At 44.3% G+C, this 25,689-nt stretch overlaps 1 protein-coding gene across 2 annotated transcripts in view; it reads left to right on the top strand.

Moving 5' to 3' along the window:
- Nucleotides 1-16,235, top strand: part of LOC146867866 (uncharacterized) — a 79,726-nt gene extending 63,491 nt beyond the window's left edge. The window contains exon 2 of one of the 2 annotated variants that reach the window (XR_014966155.1): nt 15,156-15,286. Coding sequence is in view for 1 of the 2 variants with exons in the window: in XM_085615119.1 (XP_085471245.1) it covers nt 15,156-15,556 (401 nt within the window). In the remaining variant the exon portion in view is untranslated. Of the gene's footprint in view, nt 1-15,155 lie in introns of both variants that reach the window. The other variant, XM_085615119.1, reaches the window with a different exon arrangement.
- Nucleotides 16,236-25,689: the final 9,454 nt, after the last annotated feature.

A 25,689-nucleotide genomic window follows, 5' to 3' on the forward strand; every position in this document is an offset into this window, starting at 1 on the left:
TGGGCAGGACTCTCTGATCAGCGCGCTTGCTCCAGCTCGATAAAAATACCTTGAGGCTCCGCCCACCCACCACTCAGCCCTGCTGTGTAGCGGCTGTCTAATCAATGCACTAGAGCGGGAACCGACCGGAAGTGCTTGGGCCGGAAGTAGGGACGCGCTGAGGAGCGAGCAAAGTGCAAGATGCAATCAGGTAAATGGCACAGATAAAAAGAACTGATTAAAAAGATTCTGTTTCTTTAAAATTAAGTTGAACAATGTGCAAAGTAGCAGTAGTACAAACAATTGCAGGAGAAGGGTAGCAAGCGCGGGAGCGTTGCGAGAGACCCACCTTTGACCTGGGCAGGACTCTCTGATAATGTACTCTGCTCCTCTTTAAAGGTAGGTTTAAGTATATCAAATACCAAACCAAAAATGAAAATAACTATGTGATTACACCGGCACACGCACACACATTTGTTCAGCACATATATACCCATCAAGCGATTTTACCCACTTTGGAGCCTGGAATGGTAAGTTACATGTAGATAAAGGAAGTGGCTCAGTTAGGGTCACCCAGGTCACTAATGACCACCTCACAGCCTTCCATACCAAATGAAGAGTCGATCAGATAATAGGGAATACAAGCCAATAACTGTTTATTCGTATACACTCAGAGCGGAGACCAATCTGCCCAGTCGCTAGGAGTGCTACAGAGGGACTGAAATCGACAAGCATAATGATACATTATGTACATTTCGTAACTGGGCTAAAACACGCCCATAGTGGAATTTTCCATGCAGGTGCTGCTAAGCAATGGAAGACAAGAAAAAACAGTCTCAGCACGCGTATCTTACACAAAGTTGCCAAGTCCAAGGTTATTCCTGGCGGGCCCGTCACCAGACAAGTGGGAGAGGGCCGCTATCTAGAGAGAAAGGTATGCGCTAATAGGAACAATTTATTCATATTGAAGCAAAACCTAACATTGCAGAAATGAAACATAACAGAGGCCTTTTCTCAGAAATAGCAAAGGATTCGTTTTGATCATGATTCAAAAGGGAACCTGAACAAAAATGGTGCCGCGAATGCTAAATTTACATAGGCAATGCACAAATAAGAATATTTCTATTCTAACAGACCCTCCTTTTAGCATGAGCTAAAACATTTTCTAACAGCAACAAGGAAAATATAAAACCAGGAAAACAGGAGACCATGAGTAAAACTGCTTATAAGCATTCCATATTCTCAATATTGGGAAAGGAGACTGTAAGGAGGGAAGAATTCTGGAAAATGCCCCCCTCTATCTGCATGAGGTTGTCTATGTCTTTCTGTACCATAATTGCAGCAATGGTATCATGAATCGATAATTTCCTTTTAGGGGTGAGAATAGTGGTGCAATAGGAGCAACAGAAGGGAAGGCACTGAATAAGAGCACAGCAAAGCACCAATATCATAATCAGATAAATCACTTTTTCAAGAATCCAGCCCCAGCCACCAAAAAGAGACCAACTCCAATTCCCACTTTCCATTCCCTTAATATTCTCGAGGATGTCTAATATGTGTTTGGTAATATTCTTTTCCATATTGTTTATCCTGACTACACACTGTTCTCCCACTACAGTGCATACACCACCACACTTGGCTAATATGAAATCAACTGCGTATCTAGTCTGTTAGGAATATATCCGCATGCTTTCCAACTGAGTGGTGATGTCGCGTAAAGCTGCCACGGTACTTTTAGATAATATTTGTAACTTGCACCCAAGATATTCTCTGGCTTTCTCACCCCGGGCCATAGATGTTCCACCCAAAGTAAAAGTAGAAGAAAGAATGTATCCAAAGGTGATCCCATTACTATAGGTATTGACCTCAATATCGGTCACTCCCTCACAGAATTCTTTGGTCAGAGTACTCTTAACCCAACGGTCATTAGGCTTAGCGTATTTACAGGGTACACCTAAAAGCAAACCATCCCAAGAGCGACATCATTGGTACCATTATGAACGTTAGAATAAGTACCGTTAGACAAAAAGTAAAACCCCGGGTGTGCATAAATCAGTCCTTCGTAATCAACTGCAGCATATCTGGTTTTCATTCCAAACGTACTCTGATCTTTATCATTCACCAGGGGCATTATATTTTTGTACAGCACTATTCCAGAACAATTGATATACAAAGAAGTGTCCATACTATTCACGATAGGGCAACAAGCAGCGTAATAACCAACCTCATGTGTTACTATCAATTCCTTATAATGCCAACCCACCAGTGTGACATTCTGTTCTTCCATGTAGAAGTTGTCGCAATATATGTTGTTATCACACCCTGGATAACCCATCCCCAGTGGCTTTCTATAATATATTCAGGGACCTGGATAGCCAAAGCCAAAACCAAACACTCCCTTTACTTCTGTAAATTGTGGTGGACGAGTATAAGTATAATTCACATGAAATAATGGGTATGCAGTCCATAAACTAGCAACGGACTCAGTGGGGTAACAAGCAGTACCTTCGCAAAAGAATCTCTTGTGTGTATCTAGAAACCCATTATTCGGGGTGTCCTCTTCTTCCTTGGTGGGGAAATAACTTTAACCTTGGTAAGTAAAAGCACATCCTGATCATTTTCCAAAACCCATGACACGCCACACAATATTATTAGCAGTAAAACCACAAGACCAACACATGTTATTTTCTGTTTGCTGGTCCACACCATATTTTGCTGGGCAACAAGAATCACTGGCTGCTCTTCCTCAGCAACCATTCTACCGAAAGGGATGCATAACGAATGATGAAAAGGGGGCAAAATGTGAAAGAAATATACAAGTTCCCAGTGTCCGTCAGAGCCTCACTGGTAAAGGCTCCTAGTGTCCATCAATACGTTGGCGCTCTTGAGCACCGGCGGTGGAGCTTGCTCTGTCCTAAGCTCGTATCCCACGTTGATCAAGATGGTATACCTTCAGGGTATACTTCGGTCTTCTCTATCTAATGTTCAGACAACTAAAATTAAGTACGTAGAAATCCCTCACTAATCTCAACTAATGCCATTGGTACTAGGCTTCGGTACAACCTATCTTACGCAGTGCATCCCTAATCTCTTTTTTATTTTTTGTTTAAATCATTTTCATTAACTTTTTTGTTTGTTTTTGCACATTGGTCAATAAAACATACAGTGAGAATAATACTCATGCAACAGATGAGAAGCTAAAAAGGAGGGGGGGAGGGAGAAAATTAATTGCCAGCGGCTAGGTACACTTTGACTGATTACAACATGGCAATGAAAGTTCAGGGCGCATTAATTATATCCAAGCTTATGGCAATGTCCCAAGAAAGGGGGAGTGGCGTTGACAAGGTACGGCATTGGGTAATATGCGAAGAATATAAGTAGCAAGGCATATAGGTAGGGCATCACTCATGCAACAGGCGGAGAAAGGGGGGAAAGAGAATAGATTGCCAGTGACAGGGTACAGCTGGGTCAATAACTACATGATGATGAAAAATTCAGTGCGCCCCTAATCTCTTTTGTACTTAGACATAGTTTCCCTCAGACGAGGGCGCAAATTGTACCTGGTAGCCCCAGGCACCGTTTGATCTGTGAACAAAGGCTCTTGGATAGCTCGTATTTCCAGACGAACAGCCTCGTTCAACACATCGGGATTTTCCTTATCCGTCTGCGTCCATGTTAGCTGGACATGGCTGCATTGGACAAACCGAGGCACCTGCTCAAACTCTGAGTCCCCAATACTGTCCTTAACTCACTGATCATAGGGTAGAGGTAAAGGAACACTCAGACAGTGGGTTGCAAGAACTCAGTTCTTACGGCCAGCAACCTTCACAGCAGTACGCATCACCAATAGAACATGTTCAGGTCCCTTCCAATGCGGCTCCAAACTTTTCTTCCTCTGAAAATTCTTTATCAAGATGTAGTCTCCAGGCTGAATGTCATGGCCGGGCCCCTCTGGTATAGGCGGTAGGGAGTCCTGCACCTCTTGGTGAATAGAACACAAACTTTTTATTAACTTGGAAAGATAATCAAGCAATATTAGGTACTCAATATCAGAAAACCGACGAGGACGCGGGATGCCCCAGACATTTGCTGGGCGTCCAAACACAACCTCTTAAAGTGACAATCCTGTCCTAGAATGTGCAGTTGTTCTTGTCGACAAAAGAGCTAACGGTAAAGCATCTGGCCACTTTAACCCTGTTGTCTCCTGAATTTTTGCCAATTTCAGTTTGAGAGTACCATTGTACTTCTCAACCAAACCCACTGACTGTGGATGATTAGCAGCATGAAATTTTTGTTTGACATGGAGACCCTCACAAATTAATTGAATCGCTTTTGCATTAAATGACTTCCGTTGTCACTCCAGATCACTCGGGGCAAGCCAAAACGAGGAAAAGACTCCTTCAGGAGTACCTTTGCAGTCGTAATGGCTGTATTATCTTTAGTGGGATAAGCCTCAACCCATTTACTGAATGAACATACAACCACCAGAACATACTTCAGATTATTGCACCTCTCTAATTCAATATAGTCCATTTGGAGGACTTCAAAAGGAAAAGTGGGTGGTGCAAAATTACCGGGTGGTGTGGGGGTACAGTTCCCTGGATAATGCATCATGCAGACCATGCAATATTTCACCAAATGTGTAGCTGTCTTAGAGATATTGTCATTCTGCCATACAGGGTCTAACAATTTACAAATGCCTTTTGCACTAAAATGAGCTGGACCATGTGCCATGGTAACCACAGGAAGAACATATGCATCTGGTAACATCCATCTCTGTTGTTCTGATTTATCAATCCAACATCCTTCCTTATGTAACTGTGCTGTACTTTCCTGCCATTCTGCTAATTCTTCCATGGCGGTTTCACTTTGTACCTCCTTTACACTCTCAAGGGTATTTTCAAACATGACAACTTCAGGGACCCACCTAGCTGGACCTGCTACAAACATGCGTTTCATCTTTGCTTGGGCTGTTTCCTTAGCTGGCTGATCTGCAAAAGCATTTCCTCTACCCACATCATCAGTAACCTTCATGTGGGCACTACACTTGATTATGAGCACTTTGTAGGGGAGCGTTAAAGTGGACAAAAGCGTCAATATGAGGTGCCCACGCTGAATTTTGGTGCCATGAGAAGTAAGGAACCCTCTCTCTGCCCAGAGTCGCCCAAAGATATGCACGAACCCGAAGGCATACTGGCTGTCAGTATAGATATTGACAACCAGTCCCTCGCTCAATTTGCAAGCTCGATTAAGAGCAGCGAGCTCAGCAGCTTGAGCCGACTGATAGGGGACCCGTGATGACTCTACCACCGTGGGCAACGTAGTGATAGCGTAAGCTGCAGTCGTAGTGCCATCTGGTAACTTAAGGCAAGAGCCATCGACATATAGTTCTCCTTGGGAGTCAGATAAGGAAACATCAGTCAAGTCTATCCGTCCTTTTGCCTCTTCTTCTGTCTAGAAGATACAATCATGTTTGTCAACTGCATCATTCTTAGAAGGGAGGGGTAGTAACGTGGCTGGATTCTCTTGCCCTTTTCTCCTGTTTTCTGCTATAAGGCTTGTGGGCGACCTTTGGCACCCTTACTTTGGAACAGTGTCCTCTTTTTGGTTTAAGCATTATACTAGAGGAGCATGGACACTGGACCGCAATGTGCTCCTCGGTCCCCCCTTCTTCTATTGATGTAGTGGATTCAAAGTAGCACATCTTTTAATTGTAATGTGTTTAGCAAACAGTGTCAATTCCTAGCCGGTAAGACGTGCACTGGTGAGGTGCTGTGTCTTTGTCTTATTTAAAAGTGTATCCACAGCATGGGGTACCATAATTGTGAGGTCGGTATTAAGCACGAGTCCAGCCGATTGTCTGATTAAGGTGGCCACAGCCCCGACCGTCCTTAGACAACTTGGGAGGGCCCTCACGATGGGATCAAGCACAGCAGAGAAATAGGCACACAGCCGTTGCTTATCCCCAAATTTTTGTGTTAGAGTGGAAAGTGAGCAAACCAGCCATCTTGTGGACACAAAGCACAAACGGCTTGCCATAGTTAGGTGTACCAAGCACTTGAGCCGAACAAAGCGCAGTTTTCAGTTGCTCAAAAGCCTGCTGACATTTGAACGTCCAAGGCAAATGCTCATGCACTTCTTTCGTTGTTAATGCAGGCAAAGGTTTGATTAGTAACGAGTAGTTTGGGATCCACTGGCAACAGTAGGAAGTAATACCTGTAAAAGCGCGTACATCTTTATGAGTTTGTGGAATGGGCATTTTAACAATGGTGCTGATGTGCTCAGGGGTCAACCTCCTACCCTCCTTCGACAGTAGGTGACCTAAGTAGGTGACCTCCTGTCAACAATACTGAAATTTAGAAAGGGAAACCTTATGTCCATGATGGGCCAAATGCAACAATAATTTAATAGTACTATCTCTACAACCCTGTTTTGTATCAGAAGCTATGAGGAGATCATCAACATACTGCACCAATACATTACCTGAGGGAAACGACAAGGAATCCAACTGACCTCTTAATGCTTGACTGTAGATACTAGGACTCTATGTATAGCCCTGAGGAGCGCCACAGAATCTAAAGCTTCTACCAGCCAGTGTGGACCCAAATAAATATCTACTGTCTGGATGGATAGGAATACTAAAGAAAGCATTTTTCAAGTCAATAACAGAGAAATATTTAGCAGTAGAATGAATCATCATCAAGAGCATAGTGATATCAGGAACCACAGAGAACTGTGGAACCACTATTTTGTTAAATTAGCGCAGATCAATCACAAAGCGATAAACATCATCAGTGTCCTCAGAGGATCCTGAGGGTGCCATTTTAAGTATCGGAAGACTAGGACTAATGCAAATATTGCCAAATGTTTCCTCAACTACTCCCTTTTGTATCAAATCCTGAATAATCTAAAGAAGAGCCCATTCTCCTGCCTGCGGTATCTTATGCTGAGGAATATGAGCCAAAACAGCATCCTCCTTGACTTATATAGAAACTGGTTGTATATGCAACAGTCCAACGTCCATGTCACGTCCATGCCACCTGTGGCCCATAAAGTGAGTGGGATATCAGCAAATTCAGCCGAAAGGGGTGCTTCCTGGGACAAACATTGTTTAGTACTCGCATCCGGACCCATCGTGATATAGACACCTGTTGTAGCATACAACTTTTTCAACAGATTCAAACCCATCAGATTCTCACCACAGTTCTTCCTAGGATCAGGCAAATGAGCCTTATGGGCCAGAACCTCACTTCTTTTCCATGAAGTATAATCCCATTGTTCCTGAAAATGCACCACCACAGCCGGTCTAGTAACATTTCCGCGCTGGTCCACTATCGCAGGGATTTCTGGGTGATATATAGGATGGACCTCCAGCATCAGAAACTGAGATACCTGAGTAGGGCTCCTCTCATGTAACCTACCCCTATAATACATAACTTAAGTTGTAACATTCCCAAATACTTGGCCTGGTTCCAAATCAGCAGCATACACACGATCTCTAATATCAAATAAAATCTGAGGCGCTTCGTCCCCAATGTGTAGTTGCCAAAGACTAATCAATGTAGCAGACATATGCTCAAGGGCATGCTGCTGTATAAAGGGTTCAAAATCTCACTTGACTTCCCAAACATCCTCCACACTATAAATCACATTACGAGCTCACCGCGCAACCTAGTCAGCTATTACTTGTTTCTCTTCATCCCCCACCCCAGATCGCACTAACGGGCCTATTAGCTCCTTGAATTTCATCCAATCTCTAGCCTCAAATCCACGTACTGACGTCTCAACATTCAAAGATGTCGGAGGATGAAAACCATGGAAGGAGAGACAACAGAAGTAACAGGTACAATCGTCACTTGCGCTTGCACCAGAGGAGAAAGAACAGAGGATACAGGAGTCGAAACAGTAGATGTGCTGAGGGTCACAATTGCAAAGATGGTGAGGGTAAAGAAGAAGCTGGATGTGCCGTAGCCATAGCCGCTGAAACAACTGCCGTGGATACAGGATACAGATGTAACAGGCTGCTGTGACTGTAAGGAAATGGCGGGGTATATCCTCTGCGTGGCAAAAGGGGGCGGGGTCTAGTGTCCAACAACTCCTCTACAAAAGTATCCTCTTCTTCTTTGGTCAAATAAGATTTATCTATATGCAACCAAAATCTCCTATCTTCACACTCAATTCCAGACTCTTGTTTTTCTCTATCATATGCCACAGCTTTCTATGTCAATGTTTGCATTTTTCCCTTCTGTTCATCTCTCTCCATCTTTAACCGTTTCTGTCTAGCCTCCTTCTGCCAACTTCTGAGAGAATCAAACATAGACTGTCTACTTCTTTTCTCAAATAATTGCTCATATAAAAGCCCAATTTTTTGTTCATCAAAAGTGTCAGTCAACAGCCACTGCAACTCTGCATTGTCCCTCATATATTTGTGCCATAATGTACTAAACATAATAGGGCCAAGACCATGCTTTACATACATATCAAAATTAGGGCTGCCTTCAGGAGGCGCCGGCTGAGCTTCTTCCAATCGAGCATCTGCAGAACAATAACAACAACAACACAAATATAAATTTTTACCAAGACTAGGCATATTGAAAGGAAAACAAGTTAGTTATTTTTACCTAGCAAAGTAAATGCAAATACTTTTATCAAAAACGGTCCTTAAACCGTACCAAACTCAAACTATAATGGTACCATATCCACAAAGAACCAAATTAAACTCACCTGATATGAGTAGCACAAATTGACCAATTCTCCACTGCCAACTCTTCAGACCAAACGGTCAGATCCAAGGGTTTCGCCGTTCAGGACTCCAGTCGGGATGACCACTGGGTGAGGCACCGTCCAGCAGGACAGAAGGGACAGCTGTGAGCAAATAATACTCTTCGTTCAGAGATCCCTGAGCCGTCAGTCTGACCCGACGATGTCCTCAGCCTTCTCTCGGTCTGTGGAAAGGGAATGGATCAATCAACTGAAGGAAGTGGCCCGATTAGGGTCACCCGGGTCACTAATGACCACCTCCCAGCCTTCCATACCAAATGAAGAGTCAGTCAGACAGTAGAGAATACAAACCAATAACTGTTTATTCATATACACTCAGACCGGAACCCAGTCTGCCCAGTCGCAAGGAGTGCTGCAGAGGGACTGAAATCGACAAGCATAAAGATACATTATGTACGTTCGTAACAGGGCTAAAACACGCCCATAGTGGAATTTATCTGGCAGGTGCTGCTAAGCAATCGAAGACAAGAATAAAAGGTCTCAGCACTCGTATCTTACACAAAGTTGCAAAGTCCAAGGTTATTCCAGTCAGGCCCGTCACCAGGCAAGTGGGAGAGGGCCTCTATCTAGAGAGAAAGGTATGCGCTAATATGAACAATCTATTCATTAGTGAAGCAAAACCTAACGTTGTAGAAACGAAACATAACAGAGGCTTTTTCTCGGAAATAGCAAAGGATTAGTTTCGATCATGATTCAAAATGGCGCCTGAACAAAAAATTGTGCAGCAAATGCTAACTTTACATAGGCAATGCACAAATACGAATATTTCTATTCTAACACAGATTAGCTACTCAACACTTTGAGCCATCATATTCAGATTGAAGCCTTTAACTTGAAGGTTACATCTATCATTTCCTCATCTGACCAGTCTATATACAGAGGGTGCTATGGAGCTTTTATCGTGCAAGATCCGAAACATGAGAGAAAGAGGCACCTTGGGAACCGAATGGACAGGGTCACAGGGACAAACAAACTGTAAAATTCCCCTGGGTAAAATCACTTGAAGTGCAAACTGTGCAAAAACAAACGGATATTCCAAAATATATTATATATTAAATTTGGACAAGTATTATATACAAATCATGATGCACAACATGAACAAAACACACAAACTCCAAGTCAATACATCAAATTAAAATATAAATACATTCTTAAATCATATGTATTTTCTATCAGACATCATCGTATAGTCGATCCATATATGTTTATTAAAATTATTAAAATTCAGTGTGGCAGTAAACATGCGTATTTTGCTCATCGCCACATTTCTGTGGATAAGATTATAAAAACCACCATCTTTAGGACAAATTATAATTCTTTATTAAATATACCGTCAAATTTTACTTACACAAATCTGCCTGGATCAAAACAGCCAAAAACTTGTCACACAACATCAATTACGCACATATTACAAGGTATAAACATAACATTAGTAGATAGCTTTTGCACAGAAATCACAACAATTAATCTAATTGTGCCCCCACCCCAATGGGAATAAAGGGGTAATTTAATATATTTTTCGATAAATAATGTATTAGATTTGATTAAAAATTATAAAAAGAGAAAAGGAGAGGAACAGATGGAAACAACAAACAACCTCCTCAACATACGGTCCTATGCATACCAAATTACTTCATTTCATAGTCATAACCAAAGGGGTTCCATCTCAAACATATCATTCTCTTTGCCATTTCTCTGAGTTCCATCTTGAACATCCTGAAACTTATAACATACTTACAATCGTTTGGGCCAAATCCATCCCATTACCTACTCTATTCCAATCCAATATACACAGTTTGGATGTTTGTGTAATTAGGATACAGTGATCAACCAAGATCCAGGCATGCTTGACCCATACCAGATCCATACCAGATTTTTATGACAGCCACACAAAATATATTTACATGAAATGTATCTTAATGCGACTGAGTTTATTCTGAAAATCTGGCAGAGATGTAAAATTCCTGGACCTATGTTGGCCACACAAATCAGTTAATAAACTAAATATTCTCCTCTCAGAATAGGCATCCACATTTACAGTGCATGCAGGAAGTTTTGGCGGAGGAATGGCAAAGAACTGGCAATTGGGTGTGAAATGAGTATGTGCATATTTGATGAGCCATGATTGCCTGGGACTGGGTCTGTGGAGTCTGTGTATAGACTTGTTGCGATACTGTAGTTGTGTTCTTCCAAGGGCTGTCCTTTTTTAATGATTATTTTCTTCTAAGACATCACTGTGCATATGAGGTTATTTCTGAGCATATATTGGATTTGTCTGGGCAGTAAGACATTCTGCCAGGGCTTTTGACATTATATGTGAGTTTTTTTCTAAGTATGTTATAGTTGTAACTAGGAATCTGATGGTTGTGGATACCAAATGATGGTAGTGTCTGAGCACTCAATGCTTTGCCACAGTATCTGAAGCTATGTTTAAGGTTAAATGATTGAAGCTGGACTATAATGTATCCTCTCCTTGTCTATGATGGTTGTGCTGGCTTTTTGTGGGCACATCAATGTCATGTCACAACAGCAGTCTAGACAGTATATCGATGGGATCTAAAATGCACTTTTAGATACTTTAGTATATTTTTCCATTATCACTTATTGCAGGGTTTTTTTCAACTTCAGTGATATCACTTCTAGTAATGCCTACAGGTTCAATGATCACTTAATGTGACTTCCTTTGATATCACCAGGGTCAACGGTTATATAACTGGGTAGACCACATGCATGTGATGACTCTTTGGATACCCCTAGCATTTTGCAGAATTGACATCAATGCATCAGGGGTCATTAAAAAATATTTGCTTCAACATTCATAAGAGGGCAGGGTCCCCAGGGGACCCCTTCCCATGTCTAAATGGTTTCCAACACCCTTGAGGTGTTGTGAAAAAGTGAATATTTTGCTACAGTAATTCACGAGCCACCAGCTTATTCTATGACTGACTCCATAGAGCACCTACCCCGGCTGGCTGTCACCACTGCATACTATAGGTTGCTCACCTTTCTCATGGGTGGACACTGTAGGGTATTTATTTTGGTTCCCTCGGGTAGACGTTGCGCTATACAAATTAATTGAATATAACATAACATAACTGGTGCACACCATGCACCACACCCCTGTTGCACCTGTGCAACGACATAGGGTATTTATGATGGCTGCCTGTAATCGCTGGAAGCCTGTAGATCACTCCTCTGTCATTGCTGGGTAGTCACTAAAGAGCATCTCCTATGGCTGTCTTTCTCTTGTACATAGGTTAATTATCTTGAGATAGCTTTGGACATTGCATGCCTGCAAGACACAAATATGTGGCTCCAAGAGATTTGTTGTACTGTAATTGCATTTATATAGCGCTTACTACACCTAAAGAGGCATTGAAGCACTTTAAGCTGGGCAGCATGCTGCTCCGGAACCCAAGATCACCTGTATGCCAGTGGTTATTGTTAGTGATTAGGATTCATCTTGTGCCTACAAGAAAATCATTCAGTGCATTTACTCCAGTGTCTTTGTGGTAGATTAAATTAGTAAAAGACAGGTGTGATCGTTAGTGGGGGTGGGGTATTTGAGTTCATGCAGATGGTTAGGGGTATTAGTAGATGACTTTGAGGAGATTACGTTGCTAGGTTGCACGGAATGACTTTCAAAGACTGTGATCTTTGATATGAGGTGGGTCAATTTGCAGAAATACAATGATAGACAAGACAAGCATGCACATGACTCTGAATAGGCTGTGCTCAGAATGAGGAGGCATGCAGAGGATGGAAAGTAAGAGTAGGGTCATTCAAAACAATAGGAGAGATGACAATCTGACGTTTTAAGTCAAGGTCAACTTTTCATGCAGGGTTTTAGGAAAGATTTGAGTTAACATTCCACAATATGCTAACTTATTGAGGTATCAAATGACTATTTCTACAAAATGCTAATTTAGCATTTTGTGGAAATAGTCATTTGATACCTCGACTCGCGAGTTGTGGAGAAGGCGTCTCATTGTGTTTTTTCCACACACAGTGAGCAACAGTACAGGGATTATTTAAAGTGCGGGGAGGAGTTGGTCTACGCAAGGAGGGAGCAGGTTGGGTTTTGAGTAGCTTCTTGCAGGGTGTTGGATTGTGCATTAGCATTTTGGAGGTTCATTAAGTATCGCATTTTGTTAAAACAGACGACTCACTTCCAACGTGATCCAGTGGAATCTGGACGATTAAGGAAGGCAGTGATCACGTAAGCGAGTTTTTAATAAACACATGACTCAAGAGGGGGAGATATTTTGGTAGTGGACTGCATGATAGCACCACCGGCATGCTTGGATAGGTGTATGGCCACGAGCCACGCTTTGTAGTAACACTCAAGGTGAAGCAGAGTTAGAATGGATCACAACACACTTGTTTCAGGGAATGAGCATGAGCACTCATGGGGTCACTATGACAGATATCTCTTGGCTACATGATGTTGGTAGATGAATACGGTCCAACCTAATGCCCTGTATGTTGTTATTGTTCGCTTAAACAGATTATCCCCTGACGAAGGGACACATCGCCCTGAAATGCATTAGGTGGGCAAGAAGAATGTGAAAGATGTTGCTGGAAGACACTTGTGATATCTAATTTGAATATTGTTTGATTGAGGTATTTTTTTATTAGATGTATTGTGGAACAGTCACATGCAATACAACACGTAATTCATTGTGAAATGTCAAACAATTACAACAAATGTGAAATTGAAGAAATTAAGTAATTTCAGTAAAAAAAGTTGAAGTGACAATTGTCAGTCGCAAATGTGCACATTGTTTTAAGTATCGTTACTTGTTTTTCAAGAGGTGGAAGTCTGTGAAGCATAAAGGACAATATGCTTTTCAATGTAGCATGCACAGGTTGAATGATTTAATTTATTAAAGGTTTCATACAGATTAGAAAACATTGAGTGCACTACACAAACCCCACTAAGTTTACTATCCTAACTATGCGAAATATTCTTGCATAGTTAACAATAGGTGAGACGTTCCATGACAGAAGTAGTCAGTGCAGTTTAGGCTTTGTATGATATGTGACCTCCTATGCCCATGCTGCAGCTCTTAGGGAACAGCCTGTCAGTAAGTCTTGTGACTTCTCTATAAGATGAGTCAATCAATCAATAAGCTTTATTCGATTGCTACATAAGACAATCATAAAAGCACATAGAAACACACAACAATACATAATTTGTGACATTAAAAATATCATACCAATATATAAAATGTGAGTCATTTCACAGTGCTGTGTAAAACAGCTATAGAAAATGGGAAGGGTAAGATGTGGGCAAACACTGTTTACAGGTTAAATGAGATGGGAGAACTACAGCACAAGTGGCCTGCAGAAAACAACCTGAGAAACAAGTTAATTAACCGAAATTAATAACTGTACTTAAGGTATGTCATCCACCATAATGTGTTTCCTCTTGTTGAACTCTTCCATTTGTCACTATGCACATTCATATCAGGCACTCATTTGAGCACAGGATTGCCAATAATGAACACTAGTCAGCTAAGCAATGTGTCATGTTCCCATAAATACATTTGATTATGTGAGAATAGATACATGTTAACACATCCATGTCTCAAATTGGGTGCACTGGAGGCATGGATATCCTTACTGGAAACTGAAATGTCTGAAGGTTGGATACAGACATGTCAGCTCAGGACATACATATGGACCATTTACCTACACTACACAATATGTGCAGCAATCAACCAGTTCCCACAAACCCTTCATGGAATTCACAAGGACTACCAGGAGGCCTTGTCACTCGAAATACAAAGAAGGGCCTACACTACAAACTAGCACTCACACCTGTTGCTAATCTGACCACTGAACAATATCAGTATTCAAATGTGTAGCGTATAAACATTAAGAGGCATTTATACATCTGAACAATTGTCTTGATGGTGAACAGCACACATCAATTGTCAACATTGATGGCAAGAGTCATGTAATGACTGCTGACCGCCCATAACAACTGTTTGCAATAAAATAGACACAGTTCCGGACCTATGGCAAGTGACTTCTCAAAGAAAGCTCTATAACTGCAGCAACAATGACATGCACACAAAACAACTGTTTGACCTAAAGAAATGCATGTCAGTAAGATCAAAAGTGGATAGTCACTCAAGAGATCACTCCAATGTCTATGTCCCATCAGTGTAGTAGATGACCTACCCATTCTGAACACAAATTAACAGGGACATCCAGCTATTGAACTCTTGAAATCAGAAACATTGCATGTTTATAAACCCCCATACCTACGCTAAATTGCTTACTCCAAATTCTCTTCCAACATCGTACCGCCAATCCAAACCTGATGATATTTAAATAATTGGACATAACAATGGTATGACTCCTAACATGTTTTCTACATTTTACAGATGATCCCACCCCTACTGCACGGCAGAGCCAGGCCAGGGAGCAGACTCCCCCATCAACCCAGGAAAAAGCTCGCAAAGCCGTCAGTGAAGACCCTGACCTTAGAGCTGTGGGCGTCCAAGACACACCTGGCCCTTCTGGGCAGCCTGGGCAGATGGACTCAGTTGACCTTGCTGGGCCCATACCACCCATCACCTCAACGTGTACATCTCGCCCTACAACCACTGGCCATAGCACAGGCGGTCCTATCCTGTGCACCCAAGTACAGGTTCCTCAGGTGACAACCACCATCGCAGTCACTGTGGAAGCACGACTCAGTGGCATTAGGCAGTCCGTTGCACGGGCCCTGGCCAGTGGGGCTAGAAGTGGTGGGAGAAGAAATTTAGCCCACTGTGGATCCTAACGCCCAGGCTGATTGACACAGGTCATGGAACTCTACCATGACTATCATGGTGGGTTGTGCCAGGTCGTGTCCGTGATGAGGGAAATGACGGAGCAGCACCAGTCCACCGACCAGAGGCTTGAGGCTAACCAGCAAGAGGTGGCTGGCCTGCAAACAGAGGTGGCATACCTCTTAGGTGTCATGCGAGACATCCACACCACCCTCTGCAGGGCTTTCCCACCAATATCTGACACTTCCTGTGGTCCAAGTACATCGCAACCTTCTACATCAGCAGTGGCCACAGGTAGTGAGGTTCCATCAGAGGAGGATAGTCCTGCAGGCACACATGGATCAGCCACTCCTGACCCTCCCCAGATCAGGAAGAGGGGACATCCACGTAAGATTCTAGGTGGGAAGTGTGCCAAGACCTCAAGGCCAGCCAGAGATCCACGTCCCACCTAATCTCTTCCTGTGTGTGCAAAACACCTTCACTTTTTAGACTGCTTCTGACCACTAGTACAAACACCAATGTGAGGAGTTAGTAGTACTTTGTTTCTGAAAAAGGATGGACTTTATTCTACTGATTTCAACCACCATGATTGGATATCTCACCAACAACATTTCTTTCAATCACACAGAATGTTTCTGTAATGCACTGTTTATGGCACTGTACGTCCCAAAATAAACAGCAGTCACCTGATAATGTCTGTTGTCCTCTTTTTACAATTGAGCATCTTGTTGTGGTATCATGTAAACATCTCCAGGTCAGGAGTTAGGGGTACTGGAAGCAGGATTATGTTGTTTGGAGTAAAGATTTGTCTGAAGTTTGGGTACTCTGATGTCATCACAGGATGTAAATACTGGTGTCTGGATTCATTTAAACTTCAGTCTCACAGTGAAAGCACAGTCAGAGATGGTGTCAGATATTTGAAACAGATATCCTTTACTCAGATATGCAGGTAATTTCACACATCAGTACATGCAGAAACATGAAACATGTTTGGAGAGGGACATCTTTCAGTCATCCACGCTGTGCCCCACTACACAACATGTCATTGACATCCGCTAGGCTCCTGTAGTTGACACCACAATTGCCATGCAATACAACGAATACCCACACAGAGTCACATGGCAGGACCACACTATTTATCCATAGGGTCAACTCAATCTAGTGCATGGGTACAAATTTTCTGTCGGGGCCAAATTTACAGTGTGGCTTGTGGCCGAGGGCTGCACGGTAAGGGTGGAGTCAGTGGGGGGGTGGGGTCAGTGGGAGGGCGGGGCTAGAGTAAAAAAAATCAAACCTGTTTCAAAACATTAGACAATGTGACAATACTGTATTTCAAAAGCAGATGTAACTACAAAGAGCACATTTTGATAATACATTTTTATTAGCAGACAATAGCAATCTTAAGAGGCATTGCATAGCTTCATACACACTTTGACCCCAATTCCATCACAGTCTCTCTCTCTCTCTCTCTCTCTCTCTCTCTCTCTCTCTCTCTCTCTCTCTGTCAGGCAGTCTCTCTCAGTCAGACAGTCTCTATCTCTCTCTCTCTCTCTCTCTCTCTCTCTCTCTCTCTCCCTCTCTCTCTCTCTCTGTCAGTCAGTCAGTCTCTCTCTCTCTCTTTCTCTCTGTCAGTCACTCTCTCTCTCTAAGTCAGTCAGTCTCTCTCTCTCTCTGCCAGTCTGTCACTCTCTGTCAGTCAGTCTCTCTCTCTGTAAGTTAGTCTCTCTCAGTCAGTCTCTCTCTGTCAGTCAGTCTCTCTCTCTCAGTCAGTCTCTTTTTCAGTCAGTCAGTCTCTCTCTCTCAGTCAGTCAGTCAGTCAGTTGCTCTCAGTCAGTCAGTCTCTCTCTCGGTCAGTCAGTCAGTCTCTCTCTGTCAGTCAGTCAGTCTCTCTCTTTCTGTCAGTCTCTCTCTCTCTCTCTCTCTCTCTCTCACTCTCTCTCTGTCAGGCAGTCAGTCTCTCTCTCTCAGTCAGTCAGTATCTTAGTCTCTCAGTCAGTCACAAAACAATCAAACCCAGTAGTGAGACAATTCAAAAAGCATTTCCACTGGGTGGAAAAATGTAATCAAATACAACAGTCCCCGTGTTGTGTCATTTGATTGTTTTGTTCCCCGTGATAGCAGCTACTTAACTTAGTTATACAATGTGGATGTTAAAGGATATCCAAGCAGCTGCTTTGTTTGTGAATTAAGACTGGTGACATAATGTTTGTATAATTTGTTGTTTTGTATAACTTGTTCATGCATTGTTTTTTACATCACACTACTTCACCACAAAGTTTGTATGTTTTTGTTTGATCTGTGGCATAAATAAGTGTAATTTGTTCTAGACTAAAACGTATCTAACTTCTCTGAACCATGATTCAAATGGGGAGTAAAGTACATAGAAATGAGCAGCAAATAAATCCCTCAAGTCAATATCATTTGATTTGTTGGTTCATAGTCTGTTAAATTAATGTAGCAGCATTTAAAAGGTGATGGCTAGGACACTTCTTGATCCTGGGAACTTGGCACAGACATTGGTGATGTACAAATCCACCTGGCAGACAACTTGCATGTTAATGGAATGAAAGTGCTTCCTGTTTTGGTACACCTGATCATGGGTGTGCGGTGGTACCAAGCCAATATGTGTGCCATCTATGGATCCAATGACATGTGGGATGTGACCAAGGTCAAAAAAAACTGCCTTCATAGTAGCCAATTCCTCACGTTGTGGAAACTGGATGTAGGTGTCAACGTGTTTCAGCAAAGCTAAAAGCACATCTGTGAGCACCATACAGAACTTCGCTTGTGACATCCCTCTAGATGTTTCAATTGTGAATTGGAAAGTACTTGTGACGGTCAACACCTTCACAAGTGGGGTAATATTGGGTGGGTTTTTCAAGTTCAGGTTATATGTCTGGCTTAAGGTGATGAGTCAGGTCCAACATTGTCTGGAGATCCAAACAGTATCCTTGGATGACATTGTCGGGCCTGCATGGTCTGCAGGTCTGGGAATGGGCGATAAAGCGAAAGCACACGTCTTCTCCTCTTAGGGTACCTAGGAGAGAGACATAAGCCACATGTAAATTGGAAGGAGTCAGATGAGTAACATATGTGTCATCTGTATGGGAAATGTATTTTGACAGCACATTCTAAACAACATGAAGGACAGCACATGTGACAACATGTCAGTTCAACTTAGCTGAACAGCCAGTGATTGTCAAGCTGACATTTTACCATGGATACCACAGGATTCTGTGCACCTTCATTTTCAAGTACGTACACTGTACCATAATGTGCCGTTACTTACTTGTGTCAGAGCTCCAGTTCCGGTACGAACAGCAGACCATATATGACAGATGTGCACACTACAGCTGGACACAGAAATTGTCTAGGAGAGGCAATTACATGTATGTACTGCCTGTGCAATGTGTAGGTCTATGTGACCATGATGTTGATATGATGGTGCTGTACATTTAGCGTTACACAGTCCCAAAATCACAAAATCTGCAGCTCCTACAGAAGTGCACATGACTGCTAGGATGCCGGCTGGCTTACATAGCGATGATATCTACTAGAGGCGTCAACCCCCAGCAGGTGATGTCCGCGAGTCTGGTGCTTGCTTCCATGGTGGTCTATCCCATAGGCTAACATTGGGAAATGTGACCCCGGCGGGCCAATGGCTGTGCGCATATATGTGTATGGCTGTGTCTGCAGTGTACAAGTAGGCTGCAGTCCGAATTCAAACTCACTTGCCTACTGACACTGCTGCCATCCACACCTCCTTGCCCTCAGCTGCAGGGTGTCACCTCTGGGAGCAACAATACCAGGCCAAACAGGTGTAAGGACCCCTGCCTTTACTACGGAGGAACCGTAAATCCTAGTTGGAGAGATCCTTCCCCTGTATGGTCAGCTATATGGCTCACCAGAGGAGCAGGTAAGATGTGAATGATGCTTGCAGCTCAGTGGTGTCTGTTACTGTACATGTCCGAGGCAGACTAACTATCCATCAATGTCTAGTGGAAGGCACAGACACAGACATAAAGTCCTGTCATCAACATCAATTACATGACTGTGTTGGATGATGTATCACTGTTCAACGGCTGCACACTATAAACACCATTAGTCCAGACTTCCACCATCTCCCAAGTCAGTCCCATGCATAATCGACTGCATGCATGTGGCAATTTAGATTAAGAGGACGCTACGAAGGCTGACGTGTGCCAAACTGCAAGATATTCATCATTTCGTTATGTCAAAGGTTAGACAGTTATCCATGTCCATGTGTATGTTCATCAATGAAATCGCCTGATCTTTACAAATTCCCAGGGCCACTGGGACATGTCAGTTCACTGTCTAAACATGTATGTTACATATGTGACCACAGTGGGGCCTGTCCACTCATTCGGTCCCTCTGGTGTATATATCCAGGTCAACGCCGACATTAAGTGTCGCTATTGGAAAACCATCGCCCAGAATGAGAGGTCCTTGGGATTCTATCCCCGCTGCAGCGTCCATTGCAGTAAGAGGTGGGAGGATCAACGAAGGAGTTGCCACAACATTGCACAGTTCAAGCTTAGGAAGTCCTCCCCATGTGGTAGGGGCATATGCCGGATCCTGACTCACATGATGGTCTGTATCCTGGCAGCAGCCTACCCAGAGCTAGATGGGCTGTTGAGAGCCCAACAGCAGCTTGAAGGGGGTGAGTAATGTGCTGCACATGCCACTTAATGCCTGAAAACCTTTTAAGTGTTACAGGAAACGTCTATCACAACTAGCTGAAGCATGAGCAGTCTTCATGGTCAGGTCTGCTTGGCTTTTGCATCATGTCATTTGGCTGCCAGCATTGGCACAAGTGTATCCGACCAGTTCCCTGCTTACATATAGTGCCCCATCTGGAAACCTCACGATTTGAGATGATAGTCATAGCGAAATGACAAATGTCCCGGGTGATGAAAATACATGTCAGGCCTCATCAGCGACAGGGTTGTAATGACATGGATGTGTAGCTCACACACACATGATCACTGCAGTCCATGCTAGACAAATGATGCAGATGGAGAGCTGAGTACACACATGGTCAGAGGACTGACAGTACTGAAGTTTTGAATTGGAGTCCTGTAACTCTGCTTGCTGGGTCTTTGCTGGCGCACTCACTTACCTGCCCTGCTGTTGCCGCTCCTGGGTTCTCTACACACCGGGTCTCCCCCGCTGCCGCTACTTTACCCTGCGGCCGGAGAGCGGGGAGACTACACCTCCCAGGCGCCCTAGCGCCCGTTTGACGCCACTCACGCGCCCGGAGGCGCACTAAAAGCCCGCGGCTCCCTCGGGGGAGCGGGAAGTTTTGAATTGGAGTCCTGTAACTCTGCTTGCTGGGTCTTTGCTGGTGCACTCACTTACCTGCCCTGCTGTTGCCGCTCCTGGGTTCTCTACACACCGGGTCTCCCCCGCTGCCGCTACTTTACCCTGCGGCCGGAGAGCGGGGAGACTACACCTCCCAGGCGCCCTAGCGCCCGTTTGACGCCACTCACGCGCCCGGAGGCGCACTAAAAGCCCGCGGCTCCCTCGGGGGAGCGGGAAGTTTTGAATTGGAGTCCTGTAACTCTGCTTGCTGGGTCTTTGCTGGCGCACTCACTTACCTGCCCTGCTGTTGCCGCTCCTGGGTTCTCTACACACCGGGTCTCCCCCGCTGCCGCTACTTTACCCTGCGGCCGGAGAGCGGGGAGATTACACCTCCCAGGCGCCCTAGCGCCCGTTTGACGCCACTCACGCGCCCGGAGGCGCACTAAAAGCCCGCGGCTCCCTCCGTGTCGCGGGACGCGCGCGGGCGGCGCCGGGCTACGCCCGGGACAAGGGCGGGACCGTCTGTGGCCGTCCGGGGCCGATGGAGGCCGGGCTGGGCCACGTCCCATACATCTCGTAGTAAGCGCCGGCGGCTGCGCTGGCTTCAGTGGTATTTTGTACCACCTGTGTATTGTGACATTTGTATCTTGCTAACTGACAGTGGACATTGGTTCTGGGGAGAAACTTTGGTATATATATTGAATTGGTGGCCTGTAGCTTACTAAGCACCCGGGCGGACTACACGCTAACGGTTGACACCAGTGTAGACGGTTCCGGTGTTCTATGGCCACAATATTTGCCTGATCAATAGTTTAACCCTAAACCAGGGGGGCTGAAGAAAGTATATAAGGCAGAAGACTGTGATATCATGGTCAAAAATAAGATTGCTAAAACGAGGGCAGGGGGAGGAGTTAAAGGGACACTGGATGCCTTTATAACTAGAGCAGAATCAGTACTAATACACAAAATTCAATTGGCTGAGCGCAGATTGTCCCTGGACCCCCAATTAGCAACAAAAAGATCCTCGTTGGGCAATATAGCATCTTGTGTAACGCCTGGTGCTCCGGCAGATTCAAATGAGTCTACCGTGGAGCAGTATATTCAAGCTGACACTACCAATATACCATTGACCACAGTCCATAACACGCAGGGTGACATAACAAGTCTAGGCAGGATAGGGCCATTGAATGACAATCAAGGCGCCGTACTTAGCCCACAGGGTAGAGAAGGCTCACAGCTAATTACATCACAGGGAGCAATGAACGGGGGAGCCACAAGGGAGGAGTCCATTAATCACCAAGTAGAAGGTGAGACTGATCTGGAACGGAGCGTGGGGGAAGAGGTAATTACACGCACTAAAACTCAAAAAATAGGAGCGGGGCCCTCAGCGGCGGGTGGCTTACAATGTTGCATGCGCGCCAATATAGCTAGCCGGAAGGGAGCTGCCAAACCTACCAAAGGCAGCACTAAAAACGTAGAGAAAATAGGGTGCCCTAGATGCTGCCATGAAAATGGGCCATGTGGGACCCAACAAATCATAATAGAGTTAGAAAATAAAATGGAACAACTCATACAGCGTTTGCTAGGGCCAGTAATGGCGAAAATAACGAATATGGAAGGGACTATAAATAAATTTGTGTCCCGAATCCAGCCACAACATGCTAGAGACCCCGGGCAGGAGAGGGAGGATGGCAGCACAGTGTTGAATTGTAACAACAAGGAGCCAAATAAAAGAGGAGGCGAACAAGCGGAGTGTAGTAAATCATCACATGGAGCCAATATGGGTAACACGGGGAACAAGATTTTGAATGGGGAAACCCGGGATCACTCAGGTACTCGACTCGAGACTAGAGATATTGGCCTGACACATAGGGAACACACGAAGCACAGCGGGATAGACCGCACAGATTGCATTCAGGCCACCCCAGGGTTTCCAATATTAGACCTACCCCCAGCCTCTAGTCCATACTCAGTGGTGCTTGTAGGAGTCCCGGGACTGAGTAAGGGAGCCGAGGAATCGACTAGCACCTTGATTAATAAAGCAGCGCACTGGATCAATAATAACATACCAGTTAATAGTTTCCAACATGACCATATCCTCATGGCAAGGAGGATAGCTTGGATTGGTGGCGGAGAGAAAAAGTTCCCTGGCGACTGTATCATTGTAAATTTAAGATTCCTGGGATTAGTAAGAGAACTCCTAGATAATCGGTACGGGGAGAGTAAGAGAGGGTCGTGTGTAAGGATGCTCCCTTTGCATTATTTCTATAGGGATAGTGCCCGTGATCCCGGGCAGATCCGGCAAGGGCTAAGAATACCTATGAAAAGTAGATGGGACATCATATGCTTAGCCCCAAATAGATTTGCCACCCTCACTGATTATTCTGCCCTGGACGAACAGGATTGACTGGGGAGTGTAGGGAATACAGTGGTGGAGAGAGCACATGATGCTGTAAGAAACCAGGGAACTATAAGTAAAATAGGACCTAATAATCAGGATGTTAGCATTGATATACTTTCTGGACTGGGTAGGGTGGTGGGAGATACAGCCCCACAAGAAATTAGTTTGGAGATAAATACAACACAAAGGATGCCCAGAGACGGCACAGATGGTAGGGCTCGTACAACCTCTGAGCTTAGGTTGCTGTCCTGGAATATTGCGGGTCTTGCATCTAAAGTCGCAAACCAGGAATGGCAAAGTTTTATCAAGGAATATAATATTATTTCCCTACAGGAAACTTGGGAAACGGATTGCAGTGGCCTGTTCCTGGAGGGTTATAAACTGTTTTTTACCCCGGCACGTAAATCACCTATGGGTCGAGCCAAGGGAGGTTTAATTTTGTATGCGGCATTGACGCTGCAAGGGAGCTGGCAAGACCTAGGGTGGGATTCTGAATGCCTCCAGGGCATAAGATACATTGCAAAGGGCCTTAAGGTTATTTTTATAAATTTTTATAATGCAGGTCAATCAATGTCTAACTTGGCGGAATTAGATCAGAGAATTTCTGGACTAAATGATGTGGGGGATCCCAGCGTCAGGATACTTTTACTGGGGGATTTTAACACTCACCCATGCCCATACTTGAAATGGGAAGGAGGTTCATGGGACGCCTGTCCTTCTACAAAAGGCTGGCATGTAGAGCATTCTAGAGAAGGCATGGCACTAGGCATAATTTTAGGCAAATTTGCATTAACTCACACAATGGACCTAGTCATGGATGGATCATCAGTTTCAATGACGCCATCGTTCAAGGGGCGGGGCTGCGATTCCATCATCGACTATATTTTTGTTTGCCACGCTTTAGCTGGCAGGGTCAGTCACTTTGCGATAGTCCCTAGCATTTTTAGTGACCATAATCCTCTGGAATTAACAATAGAGACCTTAGATCGGTGTGCCAAAATAGACAAAAGGTTTCCCGGGGGACAATACAAGGCAATGGATCAGGGCAGGAGAATTAAATGGTGTAAGATTGATGGATTGGCATTACACAGAGCGCTCCTGGTAGAGAATGATAGTTATATGTGGAAATGCCTAGATAGTAATATTGAGGGGAGCGATCTGATTACAGCATTTGAGGGCACCGCCCAACATATTGATAGCCTCTTAAGGCGTAAGATGAATAAGCAGACAGACCCTTGTCCGAGATGGTTCGATAAAGAATGCTCGAAGGCACACAGGAACCTGAAGCAGGCGCTTAAAATAGTCCCAAGGGACAGAGGCACGATCATGGGATGCAGGAATCAATATAAAAAGGCCATTAGTAGAAGGAAGCATTGCCTTCAATCTCAAGCTTGGGAGTCACTAAAAGAAGCAGCGGAGCATCGTGACATGACAAGCTTTTGGAAAACAATAAATGACCCTTGTTTCCAAGATCCAAATAAGCCTCAGGTTGTATCCCATATCCTACCGGTAGAGTGGGTAGTACACTTCTCTAAATTATACAATCGGGGTAACCCAGAGACGTTGCAATCCCAAACTCTGGAACTACCCGAGGGTGAGTGTATACCATTTACGGTGGAAGAAGTTAAACTTGGAATAGAAGGCCTGACTTTAAGAAAAGCGCCTGGACCCGATGGGATCCCACCAGACCTGTTTAAAAGCCAGGTGGAACTTTGGGCACCAATATTGGTTAGGGTATTAAATGCTGCCTGTCAGGAGGGTATGCCGAGATCATGGTCCACGGCAGTCATCGTTCCAATATTTAAAAAGGGCAATAGAAATGACCCCCAATGTTATCGCCCAATATCCCTCATAGATGTCACGGCGAAAATCATGGGGAGAGTCATTCTCAATCGCCTTTTGGAATGGGCTAAAGAATATAACATCATTACCGATCTCCAGTATGGGTTTAGGAGTGGGCGTTCAACATCAGACCAGTGCCTTAACCTCTACCACCTAGTGGCCAAATACACTCTGGCCAGGGAAGGCACTGTGTACTTAGCATTCATGGACCTCTCAGCAGCTTTTGACTGCGTTAGCAGAAGGAAGCTGTGGGAGATGTTGGCTGAGATGGGCATAGATCTGGGTTTGTTACAAGTACTTCAGTCACTCCATTTCGAAACTACGGCACAGGTGAGATTTACAGATGATGGCGACCTGACTGAGGAGTTCCACTGCCGGGGAGGGGTGCGGCAAGGCTGCATCCTGGCCCCCTTTTTATTTACGCTATATGTAAATGGGCTAGATAAAGCACTGGGAGGGCTGGATGCAGACTGCCCTTGTATAGGAAAGAGAAGCATACCAGTCCTCCTATATGCAGATGATGTAGTACTTTTGGCCCGCACAGGAAGGAGCCTGCAGTTGCTTATTAATGGGTTCGTC

Source organism: Triturus cristatus, chromosome 1_2 (assembly GCF_964204655.1).
Source record: "Triturus cristatus chromosome 1_2, aTriCri1.1, whole genome shotgun sequence".
In the NCBI taxonomy this organism is placed as follows: Eukaryota; Metazoa; Chordata; class Amphibia; order Caudata; family Salamandridae; genus Triturus; species Triturus cristatus.